Below are 27,999 nucleotides of genomic sequence, written 5' to 3' on the forward strand. Positions count from 1 at the left end.
CAGGGAAATGTCTGTTGAGGCCAAGCATGAAAGGGAGAATGACCAACTATTTTGGCCTTTGAGAATATAGTTCTTGAGAATGTAATTTGATATCTAAGGTCAGGGACCTGGTGAGAAGGAGTCAGTTAGATTAGATCAAGGATAGACTGGAGCAGGTTGTAGGAGATAATTTATAATAGAGGGGTCATAAATCAATTAAGGAAAGGGAAGAGATAAGATAGCTAAATTGGCTGTAAGGGTGAAGGAAAGAGTAAAAAAAAATTTTAATAAAATAAAAGCATATGAGTCAATGAGGTCAGGGTTTAGGATTTTCCAGTTAATAGTAAATGACCAGGAGAAGGAGATAGAGAAACACAGAAATTTAGGGATATTCAGTGGATATTGGTTGGAAGTATGTGTGTGTGGGGAGGCAAAGGCCTTCAAATAATAGGATCAAACTTTATGGAATTAAAGTTTATAGAAAAGTAGAGTGCTACCTATCAATAGGGAGTTTTAAAAAGTTTAGAAATTTAAAGCGGGATGGAGTTATATAATGAACTACATCTAGTACGGGGTTAGAGTAAATAGCAGATTGGAATCAAAAGAAGGCCGGCAGTAGGGAGTAGTCTGATGATTAACTAACGAATGTTAAACATGTGGTGAAATATCGAAATTAGATGGAATAATCATTTTGTGTGAATCAAATGAAGCAACCCAAGTCAATAGTCACAGGTAAGAGGTTTGGATAGGGTGTTCAATCTACTATATAATGAGCGCTGCTCAAAACTGTATGTTGGTGTAAGGAGTACATAAGTAGTAGAAAATGAAATGGACTGTCTAGGGTGTGCAGGCTGTTACTAGAAGTTGAGTATCACTGTCATCGCTATTGCATAATACTGGGTATATCACAGATAGAATGGTTAGTTCCTTCAATATAGCATACCTCACAAGTATATTAAGAGTGATTGATTAAAGATATTGGTAGAGGGAAAATGAGACTAAGAAGGCTCAGAAATTAATAAGTAGGTCGATAGGCTAAATGGTCAGTAAATTGGATTGGACCTATGTTGGAGGCTGTTATAGAGGTTGTTTAATGCCCATAAAGTATTTGAACATGTGGGTAGCCTTATGTATACAGGAGATACAAAAGTCTAGTTTATTATTTAGTAGATTATCACTATTAGATCTCCTTAAAATTACAAATAGCTCCATGCAGCAAAGTCTGTAGCCATATCTACCATGTTTAAGTACAGTTTAGTGACCCTAATGATGTCCTAACTTAAGTCAAATTTAACATTGTTGTCTTTGAGTTCCAGAGGCGACAATGGAACCTTTATGAAAAGTGGCATAATATTTATAATATTCTTCAAATTTGCATCAAAAGGTGTGCTCTTAGATTGTGTGATGGTCAAATCTTGTTTGTTGCTTATATAGGGAGGAAACAATACAGAAAAAAATAAGAATAAAAACAATGATAAAGTGGATAAGACTTAGATGATAGTAATACAATATATGATAAAGACAAAAGAAGAAGAGGAAGAAGAAGTGGTGATATGATGATAATAATAATAATAATAATAATAATAATAATAATAACAATAATAATAATGATGATAATAATAATAATAATCTAAAAGAAACAGAGTAACTCTCAAAATGCAAAGATCTGGAAATCCCTATTGTTTTGGTGTAGTTATTTTCACTGTATTGAAAGTGCTTTATGTAGGATGTGTACAGTGCCTAGTAGTGCTATTTTCTGTATGTTATATATATATTCGTAAGCCATTAGGCATGATTAAAAAGCATGCAGACAAGTACATAACCAAAACATCATGACTAATGAATATATATAACATACAGAAAATAGAACTATTAGTCACCGTACACATCCTACATAAAGCACTTTCAATACAGTGAAAATAACTACACTGAAACAAACCACAGCACATATCCAAAGTAAACAGAGCTGTGCTTGGTAGTGCAGTGAAAGCACATGATAAAAATAAGGCTACTGAATAATAATAATGATAATAATAATAATAATAATAATAATAATAATAATAATAATAATAATAATAATAATAATAATAATAATAATAATAATAATAATAATAATTGGATAAAGGAACCTGTGGAAGACTTGTAGGAAGTGGTCTTTTAACGAAAATAAAAGAATTAATTAAAAAAACGAAATTTTACTGCCATACAAAGCACAGTTTCTGCTATTCACGATGTCTCAGTGAAACATGTGCGAAACACACATGCGAAATCAACACTGGAAAGTTTACGAATTATAAAATAGAAATGGAACAAAACAGTAAGTACATAAATTGAGTAATTACGCATACACTTGAATGTCTACACAATCATATATACATTTTGATACCCATAGGACTACATATACATCACAATGTTTACACAACTACGTGAAATTTACAGGACACACATTCACACATATGAAAACACGTGTCACAAATGAAGCAAAAACAAAAACAAAACTTTTTTTTAATATTTTTCAAACTAACACAAACAGAGTGAACCATTCATAAGTTTAAAAACACCAAAAAGACTATGCTCGGAGATAAATCTATCAACAAAAAAAAATACAGACGAATATAGATCTGTTAGCCTTAAGAAGCTATGTTACGAGCAATGTTTACATGCAGAGAACTTGGTGACGGTGTTGTCTCAAAAATTTGACCCTAAACAGACAAATCCATCCCCTAATGTCAACATCGAAGCTTGTCATACCTCAACGATAACAAAGCAAATTACAAACCAGATTGGTCATTGACCAGATCACAAAGGGCCACATACTCAATATAGATCTGTTAGCCTTAAAAAGCTATGTTACGAGCAATGTTTACATGCAGAGAACTCGGAGATGGTGTTGTCTCAAAAAATTAACCCTAAACAGACAGATCCGTCCCCTAATGTCAACGTCAAAACTCATCATGCCTCACTGATAACAAAGCAAAATACAAACTGGAATAGTCATCAGCCAAACTACAAAGGGCCACATACTCGAATGATGAACCAGATTCGATATGAAAAATCAGATACTGGTTCAAATCTTCCTGAAACACAGGAGCTGGATGTACCCCACAACCAGAATATTCCAACAAATGGCCATCCATGCTCGTCATCAAATAACCAAAATGAAAAAGAACGAAAAATGGTCTAGGGAAGATAATAAAGAAGTTCTTACCCTTCTGCCAGGCCATATATATCCCCACAAATAAATCTAATACTGTACAAACCTACTGGAGACAGAAACACCTTGAAGTAAGACCCTACATAGTAACAAACTTGCCAACGTCAGAAGAAACATTATAAAAAAGAAATTACTAACTTAAGTAGAGATTGACCAAATTAAACAAGCAGTAAGGGATAAAAGGAATGAAGCTACAGCTAAAGAAGATACTACAGAAGAAATAATTATAGACTGATGAAAATGCAGTAATGATTGAAAGAGTTAATGTAATTGATAGGCAAAGTGAACTACTCTCTGAACCAACCATAAACACTAAGGCAGATGAAAATCAAATAAATAAAGAAAGTCACACATAAATTGACCCAACAGAACTACATGATCTAAAAAATTACATCATGACTGAATGGCTGAAAATTAAAGAAACCAGTATGAATGAACTCGATACTGTCCCAAAAATTTGCAATTCTAATCAAAACCTGAAAATAATTGGTAAAATCCACCTTGCACTTAACGATATAATTTCAGCTAATGATGTACTATGCATCTGCAAAAATCTCAACGATTCTATGTGGTGAAAAGATTAGAAAATGACAACATTCCCACAAAAAGCCTTCATGGCAAGAGCGTATTAATGAGTAGCTGATCTTTACAACCAAATTAAGCTACTTAGATCTGACATAGAACACCAAATTAAGCTACTTAGGTCTGACATAGAATGTTTAAAAAACCATAAGTTTGACAAGACTATCAAACCTACAGAAATCCGAAAATTAAAGAAAAAATATAATATGAAAACCATATTTGACATTGATACCACCATAGAAACCATCAAGCAAAAGGTATGTGCTAAAGCTGCCCACATAGCAAGGTATGAAAAGCACATTAGATTCTTCAAGGACAACAACATGTTCAAAAATAACCCCCATAATTTTTACAGGAAGATAGGGAAAATATCAGTTACAGTAAGTCTGTCCCATCAAAAGAAGTGCAGGAATTTTGGAATAAAATTTGGGCAGAAGAAAAAATACACGTGAAAAGTCCCCTTGGATTGATTGAATATCTACAGACTTAGACTCCTTAGAAGAGCAAAAGTGGGAGGGTGTCAAGGTAGAAGATATAAAGATCTGTTCTCAGTAAGTCAAACAAATGGAAGTTTCCAGGAAAGGATAAAATTCCTAACTTCTGGTTGAATGCCTTCTCAGAGAGCCACGAACTACTAACAAAATTTTGCAACAAGCTAGTATGATTCCCTTTGGTTAGTTAATGGTTTAACACTCCTACTTCCAAAAAATGAAGAAACAAATGAACCAAAAAATTATTGTCCCATAACCTGCTTAACAACAATGTATAAAACACTAACATCTGTCCTGACTGAATATACCTATAGTTTTTTAATAGAAAGTGGCATATTCCCTAATGAGCAAAAGGGATGTAAACGTGGATCTTATGGTTGTAAAGATCAGCTACTCATCAATAAGATGATCTTAGAAGATTGTCATAAACGACACAAAAACTTGTCAATAGCCTGGATAGACTACAAAAAAGCTTTTGTTAGCCTACTACATAGCTGGATTAAGAAATGTCTGGAAATGTATAAAATAGCTCCTACTCTGCAAAACTTTTATCTGTAAGTATGAGATCATGGAGAACCACACTGACATTGAACAATGACAATGAATCTCTAAATGCTGGAGATGTAAGAATTTCATGTGGCATTTTCCAGGGTGACTCACTATCACCACTCCTCTTCTGTCTAGCCCTCTTCTGTCTACCACATATAAAATTTTAACGTCCATTCTCATGGAGAAAACATACTAATTTATAGAACAGAACGATATTTTCTCCACTGAATGAAAAGGGTGCTGACAAGGCCCATATGGATGCAAAGATCTGCTCCTAATCAACTGCATGATCCTTGAGAACTGTCATAACAAATACAAAAATCTCAGTTCCACATGGATTGATTATAAAAAAGCCTTTGAGAGCATGCCACATTTATGAATCTTGAAATTGCTAGATATCTTCAAAATTTCTCCTGTAATTTCAAACTTCCTGAAGCACAACATGTTAGTGTGGAATACAAATCTCCAATTATACCACTCTGATGGAATAATGACCTCAAACAATATTAATGTCAACTGTTACATTTTCCAAGGTGACGCACTTTCACCTCTCATTTTTTGAATAGCCCTAATGCTTCTTACAAGTGAACTTAACAGAACAGGGTTTGAGTATAAAATTGACAACAAGGAAATAAGTCAACTATTTTCAAATTCATTATGTACTGCATTCAGTGATGACATCTGGTTGGAATTTGGTCTTGATAAATGTGCCAAGGCCATTTTCCAGAAAGAGAAAATGAAGACCTCACATTCAGTGGTGTGAGATGTTGACACAGATATAAAAGAGAACTTGAGCAGGAACAAACTTATAAATATCTTGGAATAAATGAGGGCTCCGGCATTCAGCATGTAAGCATGAAAGAGAAGATCAGAAAGAAGAGTTTGAGCAGTCGTGAAATCTGAGTTAAAAGCACATAACAAGGTGTTGGCTTTTAATTCCTTAATAGTTTTATTTATTTATAGTTTCAATGTATTGAACTGGAATATCAATGCAAAATTGACAGGAAAATCTGTAAGCTGTTGACTTACAATAAGATGCACCACCCAGAGTCAGATGTAGATCGTCTTTACCTTCTCAGAGCCCAAGGAGGTTGAGGCTTGAAATCTCTTACAAAACCACTATGATTAGACTGGCCAAATATCTTGAAACATCTTACAACTGGATGCTAAAACTCATTGAAAACCACAAGAAATGTAAGAAGCTTCATTCTGTCATGAAGGAGAGCAAGAAATTTGCTAGTGAGTTCATGCATAAAACACAAGTTGAACAGCATGATGGAAGTGTGGCAACTGTTGTTGCAAAGAAGGTGAAATCAATGTCAAAGGAAAAAGTGTTTGAACATTTGGCTGATGAGTAGGAACAAAAACCTCTGCGTAGCAAATATGTGGCCTATAGCAAACAAGTTGATGTAGACCAGAAGCAACACCATCAGTGACTATGGAGCTCAGGGCTAAAGGCAGAGAGGAAAGGCTTTATCTTAGCTGCTCAAGATAAGAGCTTATTGACCTGTAACTACCAAGCCAATGTAATGAAAAATGGAGTAGACCCAAAGTGCAACGATAAAATTGAAACAGTGGACCATTTAATCTCTGGGTGTAAAGTTTTAGTAGCAGCTATAGGATATAAATCAAGACATGACAGTTTAAATCAGTGGTGAGTTTTAGTGGAAATCCCTCGGTAAAGATGATGTGCCAAATTTCTGGTTCACGTCATTCCTGTGCGCACACAAAAAGTTAGTTCTGCTATTCAATGAAATTATGAGAAATCTTAAGAAAATACCTGATTGGTTAGCAAGTGATATTACTTACCAACTTCCAAAGAATAATGAAACCAAATCTCCCCAAAATTATTGGCCCATAACCTGTCTACCACATATAAAATATGGTTAATATGTTGGCATTAAAAAATCAAAACTGCTGACAAATGGTACAAGCACCACCCTGAGGCTGTAACTGACGGGGAAAATGTAACAATTCTTTGGGACTTTCCAGTACATACAGACCAGACCATCAAATTTAATAAACCAGATATTGTAGTGCAAGATCAAAACAATAAAGTCTGTTTATTGATTGACATGAGTATACCTAGTGATCTTAATAGAGTCTGATAAGCTCAGAAAATATAAAGACTTGCTAATTGAAATTGAAAATATGTGGCATCCCAACACCAGTGATTGTAGGAGCACTTGAAATGATCAAAAACGGAACTGAAAATTATTTGAGGATGATCCCTGACTTACCATCCATGCAAGAAATGCATAAGATTATTTTAACTGGTATGTTACATGTATTGAGAAGAACATTGTCAATGAATTTTCTTTCCTTTTTCCCTTTTATTTTCTGTTTTCTTTTTTTTCATTTGTTTTCTTAATTTTTTTCATTTTTCTTTTCTTTTTCTTTATTTCTTTCTTCCTCTCTTTCTCTTTCACATGACTTTGTAAATGAACAATCTGGTATGTTTATTTTAATGGCCTACCAATGTATACAGTAAGTTTCTTTGCCCTAGGTGTCGGTAAGGCACTTGGCTAGAAATGGAAACAAAATTGAAAGACAATAATAACAATAATAATGATAATGATAATAGAAATAATAACAACAACAACAACAACAGCAACAATAATAATAATAATAATAATCCTTTCTACTATAGGTACAAGGTCTGAAATTTTGGGAGTAGGGGATACTCAATTACATCAACCCCAGTGTTCAGCTGGTACTTATTTTATCAATCCTAAAAGGATGAAAGGCAAAGTCGACCTCAGTGGAAGTGACATCACTGTGTTTACTTCACAAGTTGTGGAATTTGTGTGTTTGTCATCACATATAAGTTGTAGTCTGTGATTTTGTCATGGACAAGAAGTTGGAATAGAAAACCAACATGAAATTTTGCGTTAAACTTGAGAAGTCTGCTACAGGGTTTTAGGGTTGATAAAATAAGCATGCTGTGAAAAGCTTATGGCAATGAGATAATGGGTCGTACATAATGTTTCAAGTGGCACAGGTGCTTCAAAACTGGAAGAACATCCCTGGAAGATGATTAGCGATCTGGAAGACCTGCCATGAGTGTCACCCTCCGAAATGTGGTATTGTGCATCAAGAATTCATCCCCCAAGGTCAGACAGTCAATCAGAAATTCTACTGTGTCATTTTGAAGCATTTGAGGGAGGACATTTAGTGAAAGCAACTGGTTCTGTGGAGTGCGAAGAATTGAATTCTTCACGACGACAATGCACCCTGTCACCGAGCTCTCCTCACTCATGAGTTTCTCACCAAAAACAACATGGTGTCACTTCCACATTGCCCTATTTATCTGATTTGGCACCTGAAGACTTCTATTTCTTCTCTAAGATGAAAATGCAGCTCAAAGATCACCACTTTATCACCGTTGTTGAGATCCAAAGAGAATTGCAGAAGGTCCTTGACTTGCTTACACAAAATGACTTCCAGGCTGCATTCCAAAAGTTGCAGGAATGCTGGGATCAATGTATTGCTGCATAAGGTGACTATTTTGAAGGAGATGATGTTCAAACTTAGGTAAATAAGTTATTTTTTATTGATAACATGAGTGGAAAAACTTGGATCTTGTGAATTTTCCGAAGTCCTCTCCCCACCCCACCCCCATCGCTTTCCATGCATTTTTGTTTTGATATTCATTTCCTACACGATTTTTACACCTGTTGCACTACTTTTTTTAAAATTTCATTTCCAGATAATATTGTAAACATTAACCAAAATTTTCACAGTGCACATGGCAAAGTAAACAAACCCCTCCACCCCTTTAGAAATTTTTTTTTTCATTTTTTTTTTTTTATGGAATCCCATGTTATTGGCTATGGAGAGTCTGATTCTGAAAAAAAAATTTCAAAAATCACAACTTCAAAAATTTAGTCCCCACATTTTTTCATTTTTCGCTTTTTCCGGAAATTTTTTTTGCGAAGTATGTGGAAGAGTACAGAGATTGTGATTCTGAAAAGAAATTGTTTGTAAAATTTCAATTTTTCAAAGGGAGAAAATTGCCCCAACCCCTCCCCTCCCCTTCTGATTGTACAGCCTCAGCCTTCAGGCAGGCTGTCCGCATGCTGGAAGTGGCAGCCAAATCTCACAGAGCTGTGATGACATAGTGAAGGAAATGTGTAATCAATCTACTCACCTTTCAGCAAAGATTTCTTTCAGAGTGGTTTCCTGCAGTAATATCATAAAGTGAAATTAAAATGTTCATTTTTTTTTTTTTGAAAGTTACAAAAAATATGAGTGCAGAAATAACAGCAAACTCTTGAAAAAAGAAAAGTAAAAACAGCAAAGAAATACTGTGACAAAGTAAAATTAAAGTGCTTTTTTTTTTTCCAACTGAAGCCTCTGCCATGTACACCAGTGGAATTTAGGAGGGATAAACTTCTGCAATGTGTTTGAGAAATATATAGAAATTCTGGAAATTTTTCTTTGCTGTAAATCCATACATTTCTTGATACATAGATTTGTCGATGTGAGACCATTTCATATCACCCGATGATCCAGTGACATACTTCAACCATCTTTTGATTCAGGACCAATAGGCCTCAATGTGGTTTGTGCAAGCACCGGTTTCAGGGTCAACAAAGTTCTGTGAATGGGTTACCGTTTGGTGAATATAGCCAAATTGCTGTAAATTTCTATAGCTGGCCCATTTATCAGTATGAATTGCAGTACCAGGCAACACATTTTCTATTATCACAGTTTCCAGTGTTGCTGTGCTTCTGTCGGGTACAAAAATCCTTTCTTCACAGTGGTGTCATAACACCTGACAACCCGTGTTTGATAGCCTGTCCTCCCTATGTTGTCATATCCTTCTTCCCTTTGTCATATTACTCTTGGAGTGGATGGTGTTAGGAAGGGCATCCAACTGTAGAAACCTTGCCAAATCAGATTGGAGCCTGGTGCAGCCTCCGAGCTTGCCAGTTCTCAGTCAAACTGTCCAACCCATACCAGCATGGAAAGTGGACGTTAAACGTCGATGATGATGATATATATATATATATATATATATATATATATATACACACACACACATACAGTAATCCTTTGACTATTGCGGGTGTTATGTTCCAAAACCTCCCACAGAAATAATTAAAACCTAAAAAAATATAAATACCATAGAAGCCTGCGATATAAATATACATATATTTGTCAGAAAAATCCCAAATGTACTAAATGCGCAATAGGTGAGTCATGATGTATTGAGTGCATGATAGGTGAACTGTGATATGGAAAGGGATTACTGTAACTACTGGTATTTTCAATTTTTATTTCTTATTTCTTACTTTTTACATTATGACCTAACCAAAATACTCCTACAGTTATTATATATTTAATTCACGCTGGCAGTAGCCTTCCCCCCATAGATAGGAATGTACCAGTAAGTATTATAACTATTCTAATTCTATTACTAAATTTTTCAGTCGGGCGAAAGGTTTTCAGAGGGATAGCATGTAACATCAATTAATATATCCTTACTTTCTCTTTTTCTCTTTCTTTTTCTTTTCTTTTTCTTTACTTTTCCACTCTGATGAAGTTCCACTATTTAAGTTGGTATAATTAATTATTGACAATGATAATTATTATTGTTATTATTATTATTGTAATAATTAAGCCTGATAATGGTCTAAATAGTGCTGCTGATGATGTTGGGGGTTGTGAACTGCTTCAGATGATTCCTGTTTTTAAAGGTTTTTTTTTTCTTAAAATCATATGGCTGTGTTTTTTTTTATCCCCGCCAAGGAAGTTATGTTTTTGCCAGCGTTGGTTTGGGAAATTGGGCGATTTTCAGCATGCGTGTATATGGGTGGAAATGAGCTGCTTGGCAGATGTCTGTGCTCTCCGAGTGCTTTTCTAGTTCTTTCATACTTTTATTTGTTTCAGTCATTTGACTGCAGCCATGCTGGAGCACTGCCTTTAATCGAACAAATTGACCCCAGGACTTATTCTTTGTAAGCCCAGTACTTCTAAGCTAAGTTATGAGGGTGTAAACATGCTAACATCGGTTTTCAAGCGATGGTGGGGGAACAAACACAGACACACAAACATATACATATACATACATACATACATATTGGATGTGTAATGTCAGTGTGCATACTAGACAGAGTATCAGTACCTTGAGAGAAAAGTTGAACTTACGAAGCATCAGTTGTAGTGTGCAAGAGAGACGACTGCGCTGGTATGGTCATGTAGTGAGAATGGATGAGGATAGCTGTGTGAAAAAGTGCCACACCTTAGCAGTTGAGGGAACTTGTGGAAGAGGTAGGCCCAAGAAGACCTGGGATGAGGTGGTAAGGCACGACCTTCGAACATTGGGCCTCACCGAGGCGATGACTTCTGACCGAGACCTTTGGAAATATACTGTGCGCGAGAAGACCCGGCAAGCCAAGTGAGACCTAAATCTAAGGCCCAGCCAGTCCACTTATGCGTACCTTCCTTCCTTCATTGGACACTAAATTCCACTTGTGAAGACCTGTTGAGGTAAATGAAATCGAAATCAAGTTAAGTTGGACACTAAACTCCACTGCGTAGGCCTGTTGAGGCAAGTGAAATCGAAATCGAGTTAAATTAAAATTGGACACTAAACCCCACTTGCGAAGACCTGCTGAGGCAAGTGAAATAGAAATAGATCGTTGCCGTGCCCCTGAACTGGCTATTGTGCGGGATCGTTGCCAGTGCCCCTGGACTGGCTCATGTGCGGGTGACACATGAAATTATTTGAGTGAGTTCGTTGCCAGTGCCCCTGAACTGGCTCTTGTGTGGGACCGTTGTAGGATTTTCGAGCGAGATCGTTGCCAGTGCCCCTGGACTGGCTCATGTGCGGGCGACACATGAAATCTTTCGAGCGGGATCGTTGCCAGTGCCCCTGGACTGGCTCATGTGCGGGCGACACATGAAATCTTTCGAGCGGGATCGTTGCCGGTGCCCCTGGATTGGCTCATGTGCGGGCGACACATGAAATCTTCCAAGCGGGATCGTTGCCGGTGCCCCTGGGCTGGCTCTTGTGCGGGTGACACATGAGGTTTTTCGAGTGAGATCATTGCCAGTGCCCCTGGACTGCCTCTTGTGCGGGTGACACATGAAATTTCTTCGAGCAAGATCGTTGCCGGTGCCCCTGAACTGGCTCTTGTGTGGGGTTGTTGTAGGATTTTCGAGCGAGATCGTTGCCGGTGCCCCTGGGCTGGCTCTTGTGCGGGTGACACATGAGGTTTCTCGAGCGAGATGAGTGTGGCCGTTGCCAGTACTGCCTGACTGGCCTTCGTGCGGGTGACACGTAAAAGCACCCACTACACTCTCTGAGTGGTTGGCGTTAGGAAGGGCATCCAGCTGTAGAAACTCTGCCAAATCAGATTGGAGCCTGGTGTAGCCATCTGGTTTCACCAGTCCTCAGTCAAATCGTCCAACCCATGCTAGCATGGAAAGCGGACGTTAAACGACGACGACGATATATATATATATATATATATATATATATATATATATATATATATATATATATACCGGAGTATATAAAACTGTCCGATGAACGGGAACGTGAAACTCAGAGTAACGTTTTTTATGTTATATTTCTGCTGCTTTTAAATAAAGTATATATATATATATATATATATATATATATATATATATATATATATATATATATATATATATATATATATATATATATACGATGGACTTCTTTCAGTTTCCATCTACCAAATCCACTCACAAGGCTTTGGTTAGCCCGAGGCTATAGTAGAAGACACTTACCCAAAGTGTCATGCAGTGGCACTGAACCTGGAACAACTTGATTGGGAAGCAAACTTCTTAGCACACAGCCATACCTGCACCTAGTTTATCCCATTTTATAACTATGAAGATTAAGCGAGTTATGCGCGTATTTCTGTGTGTATTTGGTGGGGAGGAGGGTAGCTGGTGGAAATAGAGGTAGGAATGGTAGTTATAATGGGATAGAGGTGTGTGTGTGGTGGTGTTGCTATTCATTCAGCAGATGTTAAGGATGGGTGGTACATTCTTTGATTTCATTTACGGCATGACTATCTTCAATAAATTCTGAAGACAACAGCTCATTTGATACTGCTAATATCTATCAGTTGTTGGTGTTTATTGACTGAATTGATAAATGATACTTTCTTATAATGACCTTATCATTGTTTCTGGTGGTATAGTATATAGCATCTTAAATATTGGTTTGTTTGTTTATTTGTTTGGGTTCCTTCCCTGTTCTATACTTTGTTATTTTGTTTCAAAATATTTTTTTAAAATTTCAGAAATGATGTTTTTTTTCATATGTTTACATGATATGATCACCTAAGAGTGTTTCTTTATCATGTTTTCCCTGGTTTTCCCAGGGTTTCTTCTTGGCATAGGTTGCATACCCATGATGTTCCATTAAATGGTGCAGCATTTTTCATAGTGGGTCGTATGTTCCACTCCATTCTGTTTGAGTCTGCAGACAAGGTTCAGTAGAGCTGTGGAATGTCTTTTATTTATATTGGGTCATCCATAAATAATGTGGTTTTTGCATGAACTAAAAGTCAGAGGGGGACGGGATAAACTACCTGCATCAATTTGCTATAAAAGCTGGTAGTAATTTTACCTTCTTAGTGCAAGTTTTGAAGAGTGCAGTTTGGTTTTAATAGTTATTTTTTCAAAGCTATAATGGAAGTGACAAAGGAGCACATTTTACTTTATGAGTTCAATAAAGGCAACAATGCAACAGAAAGTGAGAGGAATATTAGTGCAGTATATGGGGATAGGACAATAAGCACAAACCAGTGTCAATGGTGGTTCCAGAAATTCCGAGCTGGAAACTACAGCCTAGAAGATGAGCCTTATCCTGGAAGATTTGTAGAATTTGACGTGGATGTCCTGCATACCCTGGTGGAACAAAATCTTATCATAACTGTTGAGGAACTAGCAGAGAAGCTTGGATTTGGCCATTCAACTATTCATTGACACCTGTGTGCCATTGGAAAAGGCAGCAAATTGGGTTGATGGGTTCCGCATAAACTTTCTTGAGTCTAATCACATGCAGAGAGTGAATGTGTGCTCTTCTTTGCTATCATGTCTCACGAATGAACTTTTTTTTTGGATAAATGGGCTCTCTATAAAAATGTCAAGAACCAAGGACAGTGGGTAGGGAAAGGAGAAACACCAGCACCCCAGTCTAAAGAAGATCTTCACCCAATGTAAGGTGCTGTTATCTGTTTGGTGGGATACGAAAGGTTTAGTTCATTTTGAACTTTGAAACCCAAACCAAACAATAACAAAGGAGATCTACTGTGATCAGCTTGAGTGGCCTAAGTCAGTGTGAGAAGAAAAATGACCATCTTTGATTTCAAGATGAAAGGTGTTCTTCAATTAGGATAAAGCTCAGCTACATACAGCGAGGATGACATTCCAAAGGCTGGACCAGTTTGAATGGGAAATGATACCTCACCCAAGATTTTCGCCAGACATTGCCCCATCTGATTATCATTTATTCCATTCAAAATCATTTGAATGTAAAAAATATGAATTCTCTAGACATCAGAACAGTACTGGTGGAGTATTTTTTGTCACAGACAAGTGAATTTTAGAACAGGGGCCTTGGAAGTATACCAGATAGAAGGACGAGCATTGTAGGAAATCAAGGAGAGTATATTTTAGATTAAAAAAGAACTTTGTTTATCTTCATTTGGAAAAATAAAAGAAATATAAAAAAGCCGTATTATTTATGGGATAACCCAGTACTTGAAATTGATGAGAGATGGTTATGGAGACGATTTTTCATAGTGTCTCCGGTGTCACCAATGTACGTGTATTTCTGTGTACATGTATCCACCTCATATTTTACACTACACTCCTTATCATGCAGTTGTTATTAAATCTGCTTTCCTCGTTACGTATTCAGTTGCATATAATATTGTTTTTTTCCGTTCTTTTGATGGAGTTACTATTGGTGGACCTCTTTCTTTTTTCCTCCTATAATTGTGTACTCATTTTCCTTATGCATGGATTGCACCTTTAATTGTGTGATGTTGTTTGGATCTGTTTTTGCTATTGGTGAGCTTTTATTACCCTTAATTGCAACCATTCCATTGCTGTATACAGTGTTATTAGCTGCAGTTGCTTTGTATTTCCCCTCTAGTTTTATTCTATTTAGTTTTGTGTTATTCAGTTTGTATATGTGAGAGGTCACATATACTAGTTTTACATTGTCTTTTGATGATTTTGTGGTATCTGGAAGATCCTGGGAAGTTTCTATCTAATGCTGCAAAGAATCCCTGGCTTATTTTGGATTTTGCTTGTGAATTGAAGATCAGGTTAAACCAAATAATTTCATCAATTATTTTTCCATTTCTTTTGATAGATCTATTGGGTTTGTTAGTGTATTCTACTGCTTTGTTATCATCATTATTACTATCGGTGTTTAATGGTGTACTTCTTTCTGATTTTGGCTGTAGTTTCAAGGGTTCTGTTTTATATCTATTGCTTTTAGTGTTTATGGTTTTTTCCCCCTTTTGATCCCTAATATATTCACTATTTTCTAGGTTTTGGTTTCTGCAGCTATTAATATGATTATCCTGACTATTAATAATGTCCTGTGTGTATTGTGCCTTCTCTTTTTTATTCTGTATATATCCTATTTTATCCTTATATCCCACTATAGCTAGTGCTGAGTTGTAATATTCAGTGTGCATATTGAATATCTGTGGATAGTTTGGATATTATCCATGCTTCTTGGGATGCAATGCAGTATATGTTCTGGGTGGTTGGATCCTCGGCTCACATATTTTAAGTTCTCATTCGGCTTATGGAACAGTTTGAACTTACCATCAATTGGGCTAAGCTTTATGTCTAGGAATTTTAGTTTCCTTTGGTGTTTGTTGAGTTTCTTAGGGTCCTTCTTAAATTTGATGTTTTTAATTATATTAAAAAGTTCATCCACGAATGGTGCTAAAGTCCTGTTTGGTGGTGGATTGTTGAGTGATTTGAATTTTTTCTTCAGTTCTTCGTGCAATTCCGTGTTCTTACATTTGGTCTCATTTTTTCCTGTCAAAGAAATGTAACTTCCATCTCAACCTGTTAATGAGTACACTAAAGAATTCTATCATCTTCCTCAGGTACTACCTTCTGCTTGGTATAGGGATATCCTTTAGTGATACAACCAAGTTTATTTTTTCCATCCTGGATTGTTTGCTTAAAGCAATTCATATTCCCATATAGATCGTACAGGTCTGATATATCTTTTAAATTTGTTTATGGAAAACATTTTGAATATGCAAATAAAACTCCTATTCTATTATGCCAGCCACTTTCTAATGAAGCTGACTGGTGAACCAGTTTCTCGGGGTTGCATCAAGCTGTACTGATAAATATAATAATGACAATAATCTTTGGAAGGAATTTATAAACATTTAATGCATCGTTACATGCATTTCCACAAACCACATGTCTCTTTAGATCATAGTCCATATTCCTGGGATTCCTCAGGTAATATAGCTCCTCCCCACCAAATACACACAGAAATACACACATAACTAGCTTAACCTTCATACTTATAAAATGGAATAATCATCCCTCTGTTGTACATCCATTAATGTAATATCGCCTGAAGAAATGAATCCATGAAGATGATCAACCCGATACCCATGGAGACTATGGACTGCACTGTAATCATCCCAGGAATATGGACTGTGATCTTAAGTGATATGTGGTTTGTGAAAATGTGTGTAGTGATGCATTAAATATTTATAAGGATTATTGTTATTATTATTAAACACACACACACACACACACACACACACACACACACACACACACACATATATAGATATATTGTATGAATGAGGACAGCTGCATACATATATGTGTGTGTGTGTGTGTGTGTGTGTGTGTGTGAATGAGGACAGCTGCATAAAAAAGTGTCGATCACTGAAAGTAGATGATACCCATGGAAGAGGGGCACCCAGGAAAATGTAGGATGAAGTGGTAAGGACCAATCTCAGGATGTTCAGTCTCATGGAGGAAATGATAATGGACCAAGATATCTGGCAACATGTATTTCCTTTGTGGCAGCGCATCTGTTTCTCTCTTCATTCCTGATCTCTCTCTCTCTCTCTCTCTCTCCAGCCAGGTAATCTTGTACCTCTTCTACAGCAAGACACCTGTTTCTGTCTCTCTGTCTCACTATAACCTTTCATCATCCAACACAAGAACACCTCCTCCAATGCTCCCTCCTCTCTCAAAAAAGTTTTTTTTGTCTTGCAAGTACTTGGTGACCCTGTCAGTGCAGGTGCCACTCAGAAGCACTCAGTCCACACTGTAAAGTGGTTGGCATTTGGAAGGGCATCTAGCTGTAAAAACTTTGCCAAAACTGACCTCGTCTGTGTTTGTGCCACGTAAAAAGTACTAAGCCCACTCTGCTGAGTGGTTGGTGTTAGGAAGGACATCCAACTGTAAAAACCCTGCCAAAACAGTTACAGCAGTCTTGTGCAGGCTTCTGTCATTCCACCCATGCCAGCATCGAAGGCAGATGTTAAATGATGCTGATGATGATGATGATATTAGACAAGATGGACCACACCTTGTCGATAAATTCCATTTGCAGCACAGTTTCTACTGCTGGATGTCCCTCTTAACATCAGCCATTTTACAGAATATACTTGATGCATTTTGTGGGACCTCTGATTGGTAGGATACCTTTTCCTCAACAGGACTGAGGACTCTTCTACCCTATGCTGCCAGCTACTTTATAGTATGTACTAAGCACATGGCACCAACATCATCTGATTCCTTTTATATTCATTTTTTTTTCAGCTTATCTGTGCTCATAGAGAGAAAGCAACTGAATAGAATCATTAGTTGGTGTGCAATTATTATTGTATACATATGTATGTAATAATTAGGGATGGTGGAAACTGTCTAAAATTATTGTAGTTAGATATATCTTGCAGTTGGTTTGGCACCAGACAGCTATGATTAAAGGTCTGATCAATGCATACCAGCACAGAGAAGCAAAATAATAAGGTTGATGAATAAAAAGAGAAACTGAAATACCATTGCATTATTTTCTATCATATTAAGTACAGTTCAGTGGCAAGTAATGGTAAATCCACTATTCCTATAAAACAGTAAAGTCTCTGGGATCTGGAGAAATTGTAGACAACAGCAGTTAGTCCATAACTGAGTTTGATATGTTCAGTTGCATCAAAAAGTAAGTATAGCATTCTGAGCTTTTCTCTTCATCTGAGAGTGATTTTGTAATAATGTTGATGATTATTGATGTTAATATGAACCCTTAACTTACAATAGCCTCAAAATGTAACCTACAGTTCTCTGGTCATCATCAAATACATTGCAAAAACTTACTTGATGCATAGGGAGAAGTGAGATGAAGAAAAGCAAAAAAAGAAAGATGACAGAAAGAACGATGGTGACAACAATAAAGGAAAAATTTATGATGATGATGATGATGATGATGATGGTGATAATGATGACAATGACAAGGCTGCTGCTACAAGCACAGTTAATAATAACATGTAGTAAAAAAAATCTATTGTCTTTTTCAGGGACATAGTGAAGAGATTATTTCTATTGCATTCAACTGCACAGGTACACAACTAATCACTGGATCATTTGACCATACAGTAACTCTTTGGGATGTTAACAGTGGCAGGTAAGTTACTCCTACACAAGCTTATTTTCATGATGAAGCCATGCGAACTCAATGCAAGTGCCAAAAGTGACTGAAACCAATTTCTTTCAAGCTTTGCATACTAAATGGCCTTCATATGAAACTCTTAAACATGAAATATTTTTTTACCTGACTCTAATATCTGCTGAGTTATGACCATTTGAAATTTTCAAAAAAGAAGTGTCATTTTTACAGTTACTCAATTACTTTGAGAAGTCATATCTCAGCTACTAGTTGAGCTATAAAACTCTTTTTTTTTTCATTTTAAAGCATTTAAATAGATCTACAACATATGTTTAGTGTATTTTTTCCTTATGAAAAAAAAAGTTGACCTAAAATTTGACCTTTGACTTTCACAAGTCAAAAGACGCGGTCATCAATTTTTTCGAAATTTTGTCAAAATATTGCCCTACTTAGTTACAACTCACATACAAAAATTCATGCTGGGATCTCAGTGAAAACTGTAGTTATAAGGTCTATTAACTATGGTTCATGTTATACAGCCTAATTAAATTACTTAATTCTTATTTTTTTCAAAGTAGATATATTAGATCAGCCAATAAATATACTTCTTTCATTTTTCAATTAAAATAAACAAAGTTCTTTTTTAATCTAAAAATACTCTCCTTCATTTTCTACAATGCTTTTTCATCAATCTGGTAGACTTCCAAGACCCTCTTTCAAAATTCACTTGTCCGTGAAAAATACTCCTCTAGTACTGTTCTGACCTCATCTACAGAATTCATATTTTTTTCATCCAAATGCTTTTGAAGACTGCAGAATAAATGATAATCAGATGGGGCAATGTCCGGCGAATATGGTGGGAGGGGCATCATTTCCCATTCAAACTGGTCCAGCCTTTGGAATGTCATCCTCACTGTATATGGCCAAGCATTATCCTAATTGAAGAACACTTTTTCTCTTGAAACCAAAGATGGTTGTTTTTTTTTTCTCACATTAACTTAATGCAGTATATGGGTATTGGACAATAAGCGTAAGCCTGTTTCAACAGTGGTTCCAGTAATTCCAAACTGGAAAACTACAGCCTAGAAGATGAAGCTTATCCTGGAAGATTTGTAGAAATCAACGAGGACGTCCTGCAAACCCTGGTGGAAAAAAATCCCATCGTAACTGTTGAGGAACTAGCAGAGAAGCTACTGCTCAAGCTGCTCACAGTAGATTTCCTTTGTTATTATTTGGTTTGGATTTCAAAGTTCAAAGTGGACTAAACCTTTCATGTTCCACCAAACAGATAACAACACCTTACATGGGTGAAGACTTTCTTTAGCCTGGGGTGTTGGTGTTTCTCTTTTCCCTACCCACTCTCTTCAACACTTGACATTTTTATAGAGAACCCATTTCCTGTCACCAGTTACTACTATTCGGTCCCAAAAAGGTTCATTAAGTTCATTCATGAGATGTGACAGCAAAGAAGAGCACACATTCACTCTCTGTGCATGATTAGACTTGGAAAGTTTGTGAGGAACACATCGACCCAATTTGCTGACTTTTCTGATGGCATGCAAGTATTGATGAATGGTTGAATGATCAAAACCAAGCTTCTCTGCTAGTTCCTCAACAGTTACGATGGGATTTTTTTCCACCAGGATTTGCAGGACATCCGCGTTGATTTCTACAAATCTTCCAGGACAAGGTTCGTCTTCTAGGCTGTAGTTTCCAGTTTGGAATTTCTGGAACCACTGTTGAAACAGGCTTATGCTTATTGTCCAATCCCCATATACTGCATTAATATTCCTCACACTTTCTGTTGCGTTGTTGCCTTTATTGAACTCATAAAGCAAAATATACTGAATGTACTCCTTTGTCACTTCCGTTATAGCTTTGAAAAAAATAACTGTTAAAATCGAACTGCACTCTTCAAAACTTGCACTAAGAATAAGTACAAGGTAAAATTACTATTAGCTTTCATAACAAGTTGATGCAGGTAGTTTATCCCATCCCCACTCCAATTTTTAGTTCATGCAATTGAAAAAACTGCATTATTTATGGGATGACCATTTTAGTAATTTCTGGTTACAGATGGATGTAAAAGAAAGATTTTTAGCTGAGCAAGAAAAGTGTTGTGACCCATTTAAAAAGCATAAAGCACCCGTGAAAAAGGGTTTAAGAACAATAACAGCAGATTTTGCAACAAAATATCCTAAAGCAAGCCTAATTCCTGGACAAAAAATATGTGACTCTTGCAGAAAAACTTTGCCCACATTTCAAGTTGAACTATCATCAGAAGATATGAGAGATGATACATCAACTACCACTGAAGTGACTTCATCATCAACAGATGTCTTCATAGAAGAAAATGCAGAATTAGATATCCTCAACAATGCTCTGTCTGAAATTGGAGAATCTCCAATAAAAAAAAAAACTAAAGATAGATACTACCTTCATGTATGCTGAGAAAAAAAGAAAAGAAATCGAAAATACTTTTGGTCAAAAGATGTAAATGATTTCCCCTAGAAGGGAAGTTGGAATCATCACCCTGAAATTGAAATAATCAAACAGTTAAAAGAAAAATTTCCAACAGAAAAAAAGATTAAAAAAAAACTGCAAGTTTTAACAATTCTGCCAAAAATTGGTCTCTGAGAAAACTCCATAAGGAATTTGATGTGCCTGATTACATGGCTAGACAAGCTAAAAGGCAGGTCAATGGCCAAGGGATTTTATTACATCTTAGCCATAGAAAAAGTACATTTCCTCAAAAAAACTGCCAATTGTGTTTCTCAGTTTCATAAAAATGAAGTAAGCAGAGTTATGCCAGGAAAAAAGGATTATAAATCAGTAACAAAAGATGGCAAAAGAGTCCATGAGAGAAAGTACTGCCATACTTTGTAACTTCAAGGAAGCCTTCCAATTGTTTAAATCAAAAACATGCTGAAATCAAAATGAATTTCTCAAAATTTGCAGAGACAAGGCCAGAAGAATGCATACTTGCAGGTAGTGCTGTTACACATAATGTATGTGTATGCACCATTCATCAGAATGTCAAACTAATGATTTCTGGCATGAAACTATTTGATTTAACCAAGGAAATGAAGTTTCACTTGATTGATTATAAACAATGTTTGGAATCAATTACTTCTAACCCAACAACAAACAGCTGCTACATGGATAACTGTACAAATTCTAATTCTTTGCTAGAAGAGCTTGGAAAATTGTTATATGAAATGTTTAATGTGAATATGATTGATGAAGTACAGTATAAGCAATGGCTAACAACAGACAGAACAATCCCAAAAATATATATCAAAATCAACAGATGATTTTGTTGAAATTTTCTGTCAAAAGCTTAAAGCACTTAAAGTACATGATTTCATTGCAGAAGAACAATCTAAATTTTGTACTTCAAGAAAAGGATATTTAAGTGAAGGAGAAATGTTAATCATAGCAGGTTTTTCAGAGAGTTATTCATTCATCTTGCAAGATGGAGTACAAGGATTTCATTGGAACAATGCCCAAGCCTCTATCCATCTGTTTGTCTGTTATTGTAAACTAAACAATAATGTGACTAACATCAGTGTTGTTGCTATATCTGATTGTATGAAGCATGATACAGTAGCAATCCATCTCTTCCAAAAAATAGCTGATAGATTTTCTTAGAGGCAAAGCCTTTAATATCAACAAAATTATCTATTTTTCAGATGATGATGCTCCACAATATAAAAATTGTAAGAATTTTATAAATTTATGCTACCATATAGGTGCATGAGTGGTTGTGTGGTAAGTAGCTTGCTTACCAACCACATGATTCCAGGTTCAGTCTCACTGCGTTGCACCTTGGGAAAGTGTCTTCTACTCTAGCCTCGAGCCAACCAAAGCCTTGTGAGTGGATTTGGTAGACGGAAATTGAAAGAAGCCTGTTGTATATGAATACGTATGTGTGTGTGAGTGTGAGTGTGTCCTCAAATGATGAAATACAGAATGAGAAAAATCTATTGAGAGAGAGATTTAGAAATGCAAGGATAATTCCAGGGACACAAAAATTGCATTGCTTTATCCCAAACTTACCTTCAGAAATGATATCTACAATAGATAATTATACTAAAATTAGAATCTCCATACAAGCGACTATTCAATTTGGGGATATAAAAGAGTTTGAAGCTGCAATTTATGGTGGTGACTGGTGGTCTGTGTTCTAGAAACATACCCAGAAACTATGCAAGTAAAACTCACCTTTCTTATCATCATTTCAGTATCCTAGAAAGTCAGATGTTTTAACAGTGGGTTATTTAGACATGCTTTGTAAATTTGACCCCAGAACTGCTACAGGAAGAACATATACCTTGACAGAAAAAGAAATGAAAAATGCATCACAATTATTAATTTCAAGAAAATTGTCTCATTAAATTTCGAAGAATTTAGAATTTCATGTAACAAGTACCTAATCATTTAAAGCAAGGCAAGAGTTGGAGGTTGAGACATGTGGCTTCATCTGCTGAGCTATCAGGAGTGGCCCCTAAGGCGATGGGGATGCCAACAATTTGTTTGATGATTCTAAGTGTTGGCAGTGGCATTTTCACCATTGACCATAGCAGAGATGAAAAGTAGTTACAATTAAAGTAGACATTATTATTGAAATAATAAAAATGCTTATTTTGATTATCAGCACTGTGTTTTCTCCTTCAAGCTCAAATTGTCTTGATTAGTAAGCGATTTTTGATAATTTGTCACTACTTTTCAGTATAATTATATTTATTAAAAATACTTCCCATTGAGATCATAGTATGAAGTTTTTATGTGAGCTGTGACTAAGTAGGGCAATACTTTGACAAAATTTCATAAAAATCAATCTTTAAAGTCAAAAGTCAAATTTTAGGTCAACTTTTTATTTTTATCACAAGGAACAAAAATACACTAAACATATGTTGTAGATCTATTTAAATGCTTTAAAATGAAAAAAAAAAGAGTTTTCTAGCTCAAATAGTAGCTGAGATATGACTTCTCAAAGTTATTGAGTAACCAAAAAATGTCACTTTTTTGAAAATTTCAAATGGCCATAAATCAGCAAATACTAGAATCAGGTAAAAAAAATATTTCATACTTAAGGGTTTCATATGAAGGCCATTTAGCATGCAAAGTTTGAAAGAAATCGGTTTTGGTCACCTTCAATTTTTAAAAAAACTGCGTTGCTTTCATATGCACTCCATAACCTCCTTTTCCTTTTATAACTTTCACCATAACTTCCTTTTCATTTTATAACCTACTATTGAGCAATTTCTTTATCTGTACCAAATAGCAGATAGTGAACTCAGATGAACTTTGTTACCCTTTTCTATTCAACTTTACTTTTCCTCCTTCTGAGATACATAAAATAAAAAGGAAATACAGTAAGATGTATCAATCAATTATATCACTTCCTACCATAAATAACTTAGCAAACATATTTATGTTTCTGTGTATGTGTGAAAGCTTAATCTGCATAACACTAGTGTAAAGCATTGTGTTGTGTAGGTGTTTTCTCTTAGAATGCCATTTGTTGTTGAAACTCCTGGTATTGGGAATGCATAAGCTTATCTCTTTATCATTTTGCCAATTTGACTATCCATTCCTCTGCGTCTAGGTGCATGTCTGTTTTTCTATTAATTTGAATGTTCAAATTCTCTCTCTTACTTTTCTTGAAATGTATTGTCATCAACATCATTTAATGTCTTCCATGCTGGCATGGGTTGGACTGTTTGACAGGAACTGGTGAGCCAGAAGACTATGCCAAGCTCTACTGTCTGCTTCAGCATGATTTTGCAGCTGGATGCCCTTCCTAATGCTAACCACTTTACAGAGTGGATTGGGTGCTTTTCACATAGCACAAGTAAGATCTGCTTTGGCATGTTTTTTACAGATGGATGTCTTTCCTAACACCAACCACTTTACAGAGTGGACTGGGTGCTTTTTATGTGGCATCAGCTTTGCATTAATACCAAATTTTTTACTCTCATTGCAAGTGTGATTTTAATTAGTTTAACATTTTTTTGTTCATTACATTAGATATGTGAGCCTGCAATTAACTAACTCTCTAAATACACAATACCTTTCAATCTATTTCTTTCTCCATTTGCTTGTCTATCTCTCCATTAGTCAGTTTGTCTATATAGAACTGTATTTATCTGTCTACCTAAATTTCCTTCTGTCTAACTGTCAGTATTGCTGTTTCCACTAGACGTATCCACAAGTTAATTGGACACAAAGCTGAGGTTAGCAGCTGTCAGTTTAACTGGGACTCTTCCTTGGTTGTTTCTGGCTCCATGGACAAGACATGCAAATTATGGGACATAGCCTCAGGTAATATAGTTCATTAGTACAGCAGCTAAACACCAGGTATAAGAGTTATTACAGAAATATCTTTATATTTTCTAGGTGCATATACGAGTACAAATACTTATAAGAACACACAGAGATGTGTAGCACCCTCATCATATTCATTGTTGAAAATATAGATGCACATATGCACTTATACATGCACACAAATATACTCACAAACACATACACAAGTCAGCACAGTAAAAGTAACATTAGTAGTGTGTGTGTGTGTGTGTGTGATAGATCTGCCACAAGCTTACAGGTTTATTAAGTTGGAGCTTGTCCCAAATTCCATGAGTACAATATGCCTCCTCAGAATGAGATGCTAATCCATTCCATGTTAATGCCCAGCTGTTGCTGGCACTCATTCCTAACTGAGTAGACTGGAGCAATGTAACATGAAGTGTTTTGCTCAAGAACACAACATTCTAATGATTGTGAGCTCAACCCTTCTAGGCCCTACACACACACACACACATCATCATCATCATCATCATTCTTTTAATATTCAGTTTTCCAGGCTTGCTTGGATTAGATGGAATTCACCGAGACAGATTTTCTATGGCTAAATATCCTTCTTGTCTTTAATCTTCACTTGTTTCCAAGCAGTGTAATATTTCTCCATGATTGAACTTATTTTCACCAAAGATTAGGAACAAATGACACTTTGTATAACATAATGGTGATGCTCACTCACCATTATCACGCAATGTCACGACAAAGAGGCACAGGTACATACATGACAAGCTGCTTTCAGTTTTTGTCTACTAAATCCACTCACAAGGTTTGGTTAGCCTGTGGCTATAACAGAAGACACTTGCCCAGTGTACCATGAAATGGGATGCAACCCAAAAGCATATAGTTAGGAAGTGAATTTCTTAATGACATGGCATTGCTAGTGTTTGTATCCATGACTACACCTATAATCATACCAGCACTTATAGCCATGCCCATGCCTATTATATTTATATACAGAGTGTCCCAAAAGTCACTAATGGCTTTCAATTTTTAATAACTTCCTTAACTTTACAAATAAATGCATGACATTTTGATACAATATAAAGGACATAGTGGAAATTAACATGCACAAGTCAAATTTTGCAACACCACTATATCACATATGAAAAATGACATCGCTTAAATCACAGCTATTTTTGGCTTTGCACACCTGTGCTCTTTCCAAAACTTGCACCATAACACCCTCAAGAATTTCAAACCCCACTTCTCTGATTTCTCTATTGATGTTCTTCAGTTGCACTAGGGTCTCCGGTTTGTTGATGTAAACCCTCTCTTTCAGGTATGCCCACAAGAAAATATCAAGGCTAGTCAAGTCTGAAGAAATGAAGGCCATTCAAAGTAGATCTCACACATGGTTCCAGCAAGATGGGACAACTGCTCATATCGCAAGAGAAACAATGCAGTTGCTACAGCAGTGCTTTGGAGAGAGAATAATCTTCTGCTATGGCTATGTCAATTGACCTTCATGTTACCCAGATTTGACTAACCAGAATTTTTTCTTGTGGGGATACCTGAAAGAGAGGATTTAAGTCAACAAACTGGAGACCCTGATGCAACTGAAGAACATCAATAGAGAAATCAGAGAAGTGGGCTCTGAAACTCTTGAGGGTGTTATGATGCAAGTTTTGGAAAGAGCATAGGCATGCGAAGCTGAAAATGGCTACCATTTAAGTGATGTCATTTTTCATATGTGATGTAGTGGTGTTGCAAAATTTGACTTGTGCATATTAACTTCTTTTATGTCCTTTATATTGTATCAAAATTCCATGCATTTATTTGTAAAGTTAAGGAAGTTATTAAAAATTGAAACCCCTCAGTGACTTTTGGGACACCTGTATCTGAACAGTATACAGTGAAAAGATTCAAGATATATCAGTTGCTGCTAGTTTCACCTACTCAGTTACATTTTAATTGGTAATACAATTTTTCCAATCAAACCCATAACTAACTTTATAGATCTGGCAATAACTGATACTTAGTATCTATGTACAATAACATGACACATATTTATTCTATTCATATATTTGGTTTTCTGTTTTTTATTCTATGTTGATAAATTATATATATATATATATATATATATATATATATATATATATATATATATATATCTTTATCTTTAATTTTATCCTTTCCTTTTGCCAAACCTCACTTCCTTCCATGTTCTCATGGAAAACTGAGAACAAGGCACATCACTTGTCTGACAGTGGCGTTCATTTCCATCTAACATGATGTCAAAATGTGGTGACATAAGTATACAGACACACACACACACACATTCCAGGGAATGATATCTTCTAACCATCTTCATCTCCACGACGGTCAATTCTGTTGTCTTTTCAATCCAGTAATGTTATGCATAAAACTTACAAGTCTCTTACACTTTATATTGTAATTCAGTATATGGGGATTGGACAATAAACATAAGCCAGTGTCAACGGTGGTTCCAGAAATTTGCATTTGTACCTAATAATCAGCTTATGTTAAGGATGCATACATGAGACAATGTAACTAACTATCTTATAAATAATCTCTCATGTTTTATTTCATTTTCTACATATACTCTGTATAATATTCAAACCTGGATTTCATAAGTAGGAATACTATTGCAATACTTAAATAGAAATACACATGGAGTTCTAAATACTAGTTATTTGTCACACAACCAAAGGTTTAAATTGCATTGGAGGAATATATATATATATATATATATATATATATATACAGGGTGTTTCAAAAACTTTGATATCATTTGAGATGTAAATATCACAGAAACTACATAGTCAAAGCAAATGGAACTAAACAGGCTTAAGGTTGAGCAACATAACATTTATTCCTCCAAATTTGAATGAGAAATTCAAAGGTATGTGGATTCCATGAACAAAAAGAAAAATGGCCCATGAAGATGTTTCTTGGAGATGGTGCAGAACACATTTACTTTTGGTGAGTCCTCATGCTCAACTGTGGCATGGGGATTTTCTTTGCCTCAAATGTGAACATTATGCTTATTGACTTTGCCATTCATATGAAATGTGGCCTCATCACTGAAAACAAGACGTTCTTTGAACTTGGCTTCTTCAAGTTTCTCTTGTGTATCAACACAGAACTGTTTGTGCTTTTGCTTGTCATTGGCTGTTATGGCGTGAATGAGCTTCAGCTTG

The 27,999-nt window shown here is 35.8% G+C and overlaps 1 protein-coding gene across 2 annotated transcripts in view; it reads left to right on the top strand.

The window, feature by feature from the left end:
- The window catches only part of LOC106881172 (uncharacterized), a 160,226-nt gene that overhangs the window by 95,379 nt on the left and 36,848 nt on the right, over window positions 1-27,999 (top strand). For both annotated transcript variants that reach the window (XM_052966313.2, XM_052966314.2), the window contains exons 9-10: window positions 18,387-18,493; window positions 24,681-24,802. In XM_052966313.2, coding sequence (XP_052822273.1) covers window positions 18,387-18,493; window positions 24,681-24,802 — 229 coding nt within the window. The remainder of the gene's footprint in view (window positions 1-18,386; window positions 18,494-24,680; window positions 24,803-27,999) is intronic.

Source organism: Octopus bimaculoides, chromosome 3 (genome assembly GCF_046866305.1).
Source record: "Octopus bimaculoides isolate indiv1 chromosome 3, ASM4686630v1, whole genome shotgun sequence".
In the NCBI taxonomy this organism is placed as follows: domain Eukaryota; kingdom Metazoa; phylum Mollusca; class Cephalopoda; order Octopoda; family Octopodidae; genus Octopus; species Octopus bimaculoides.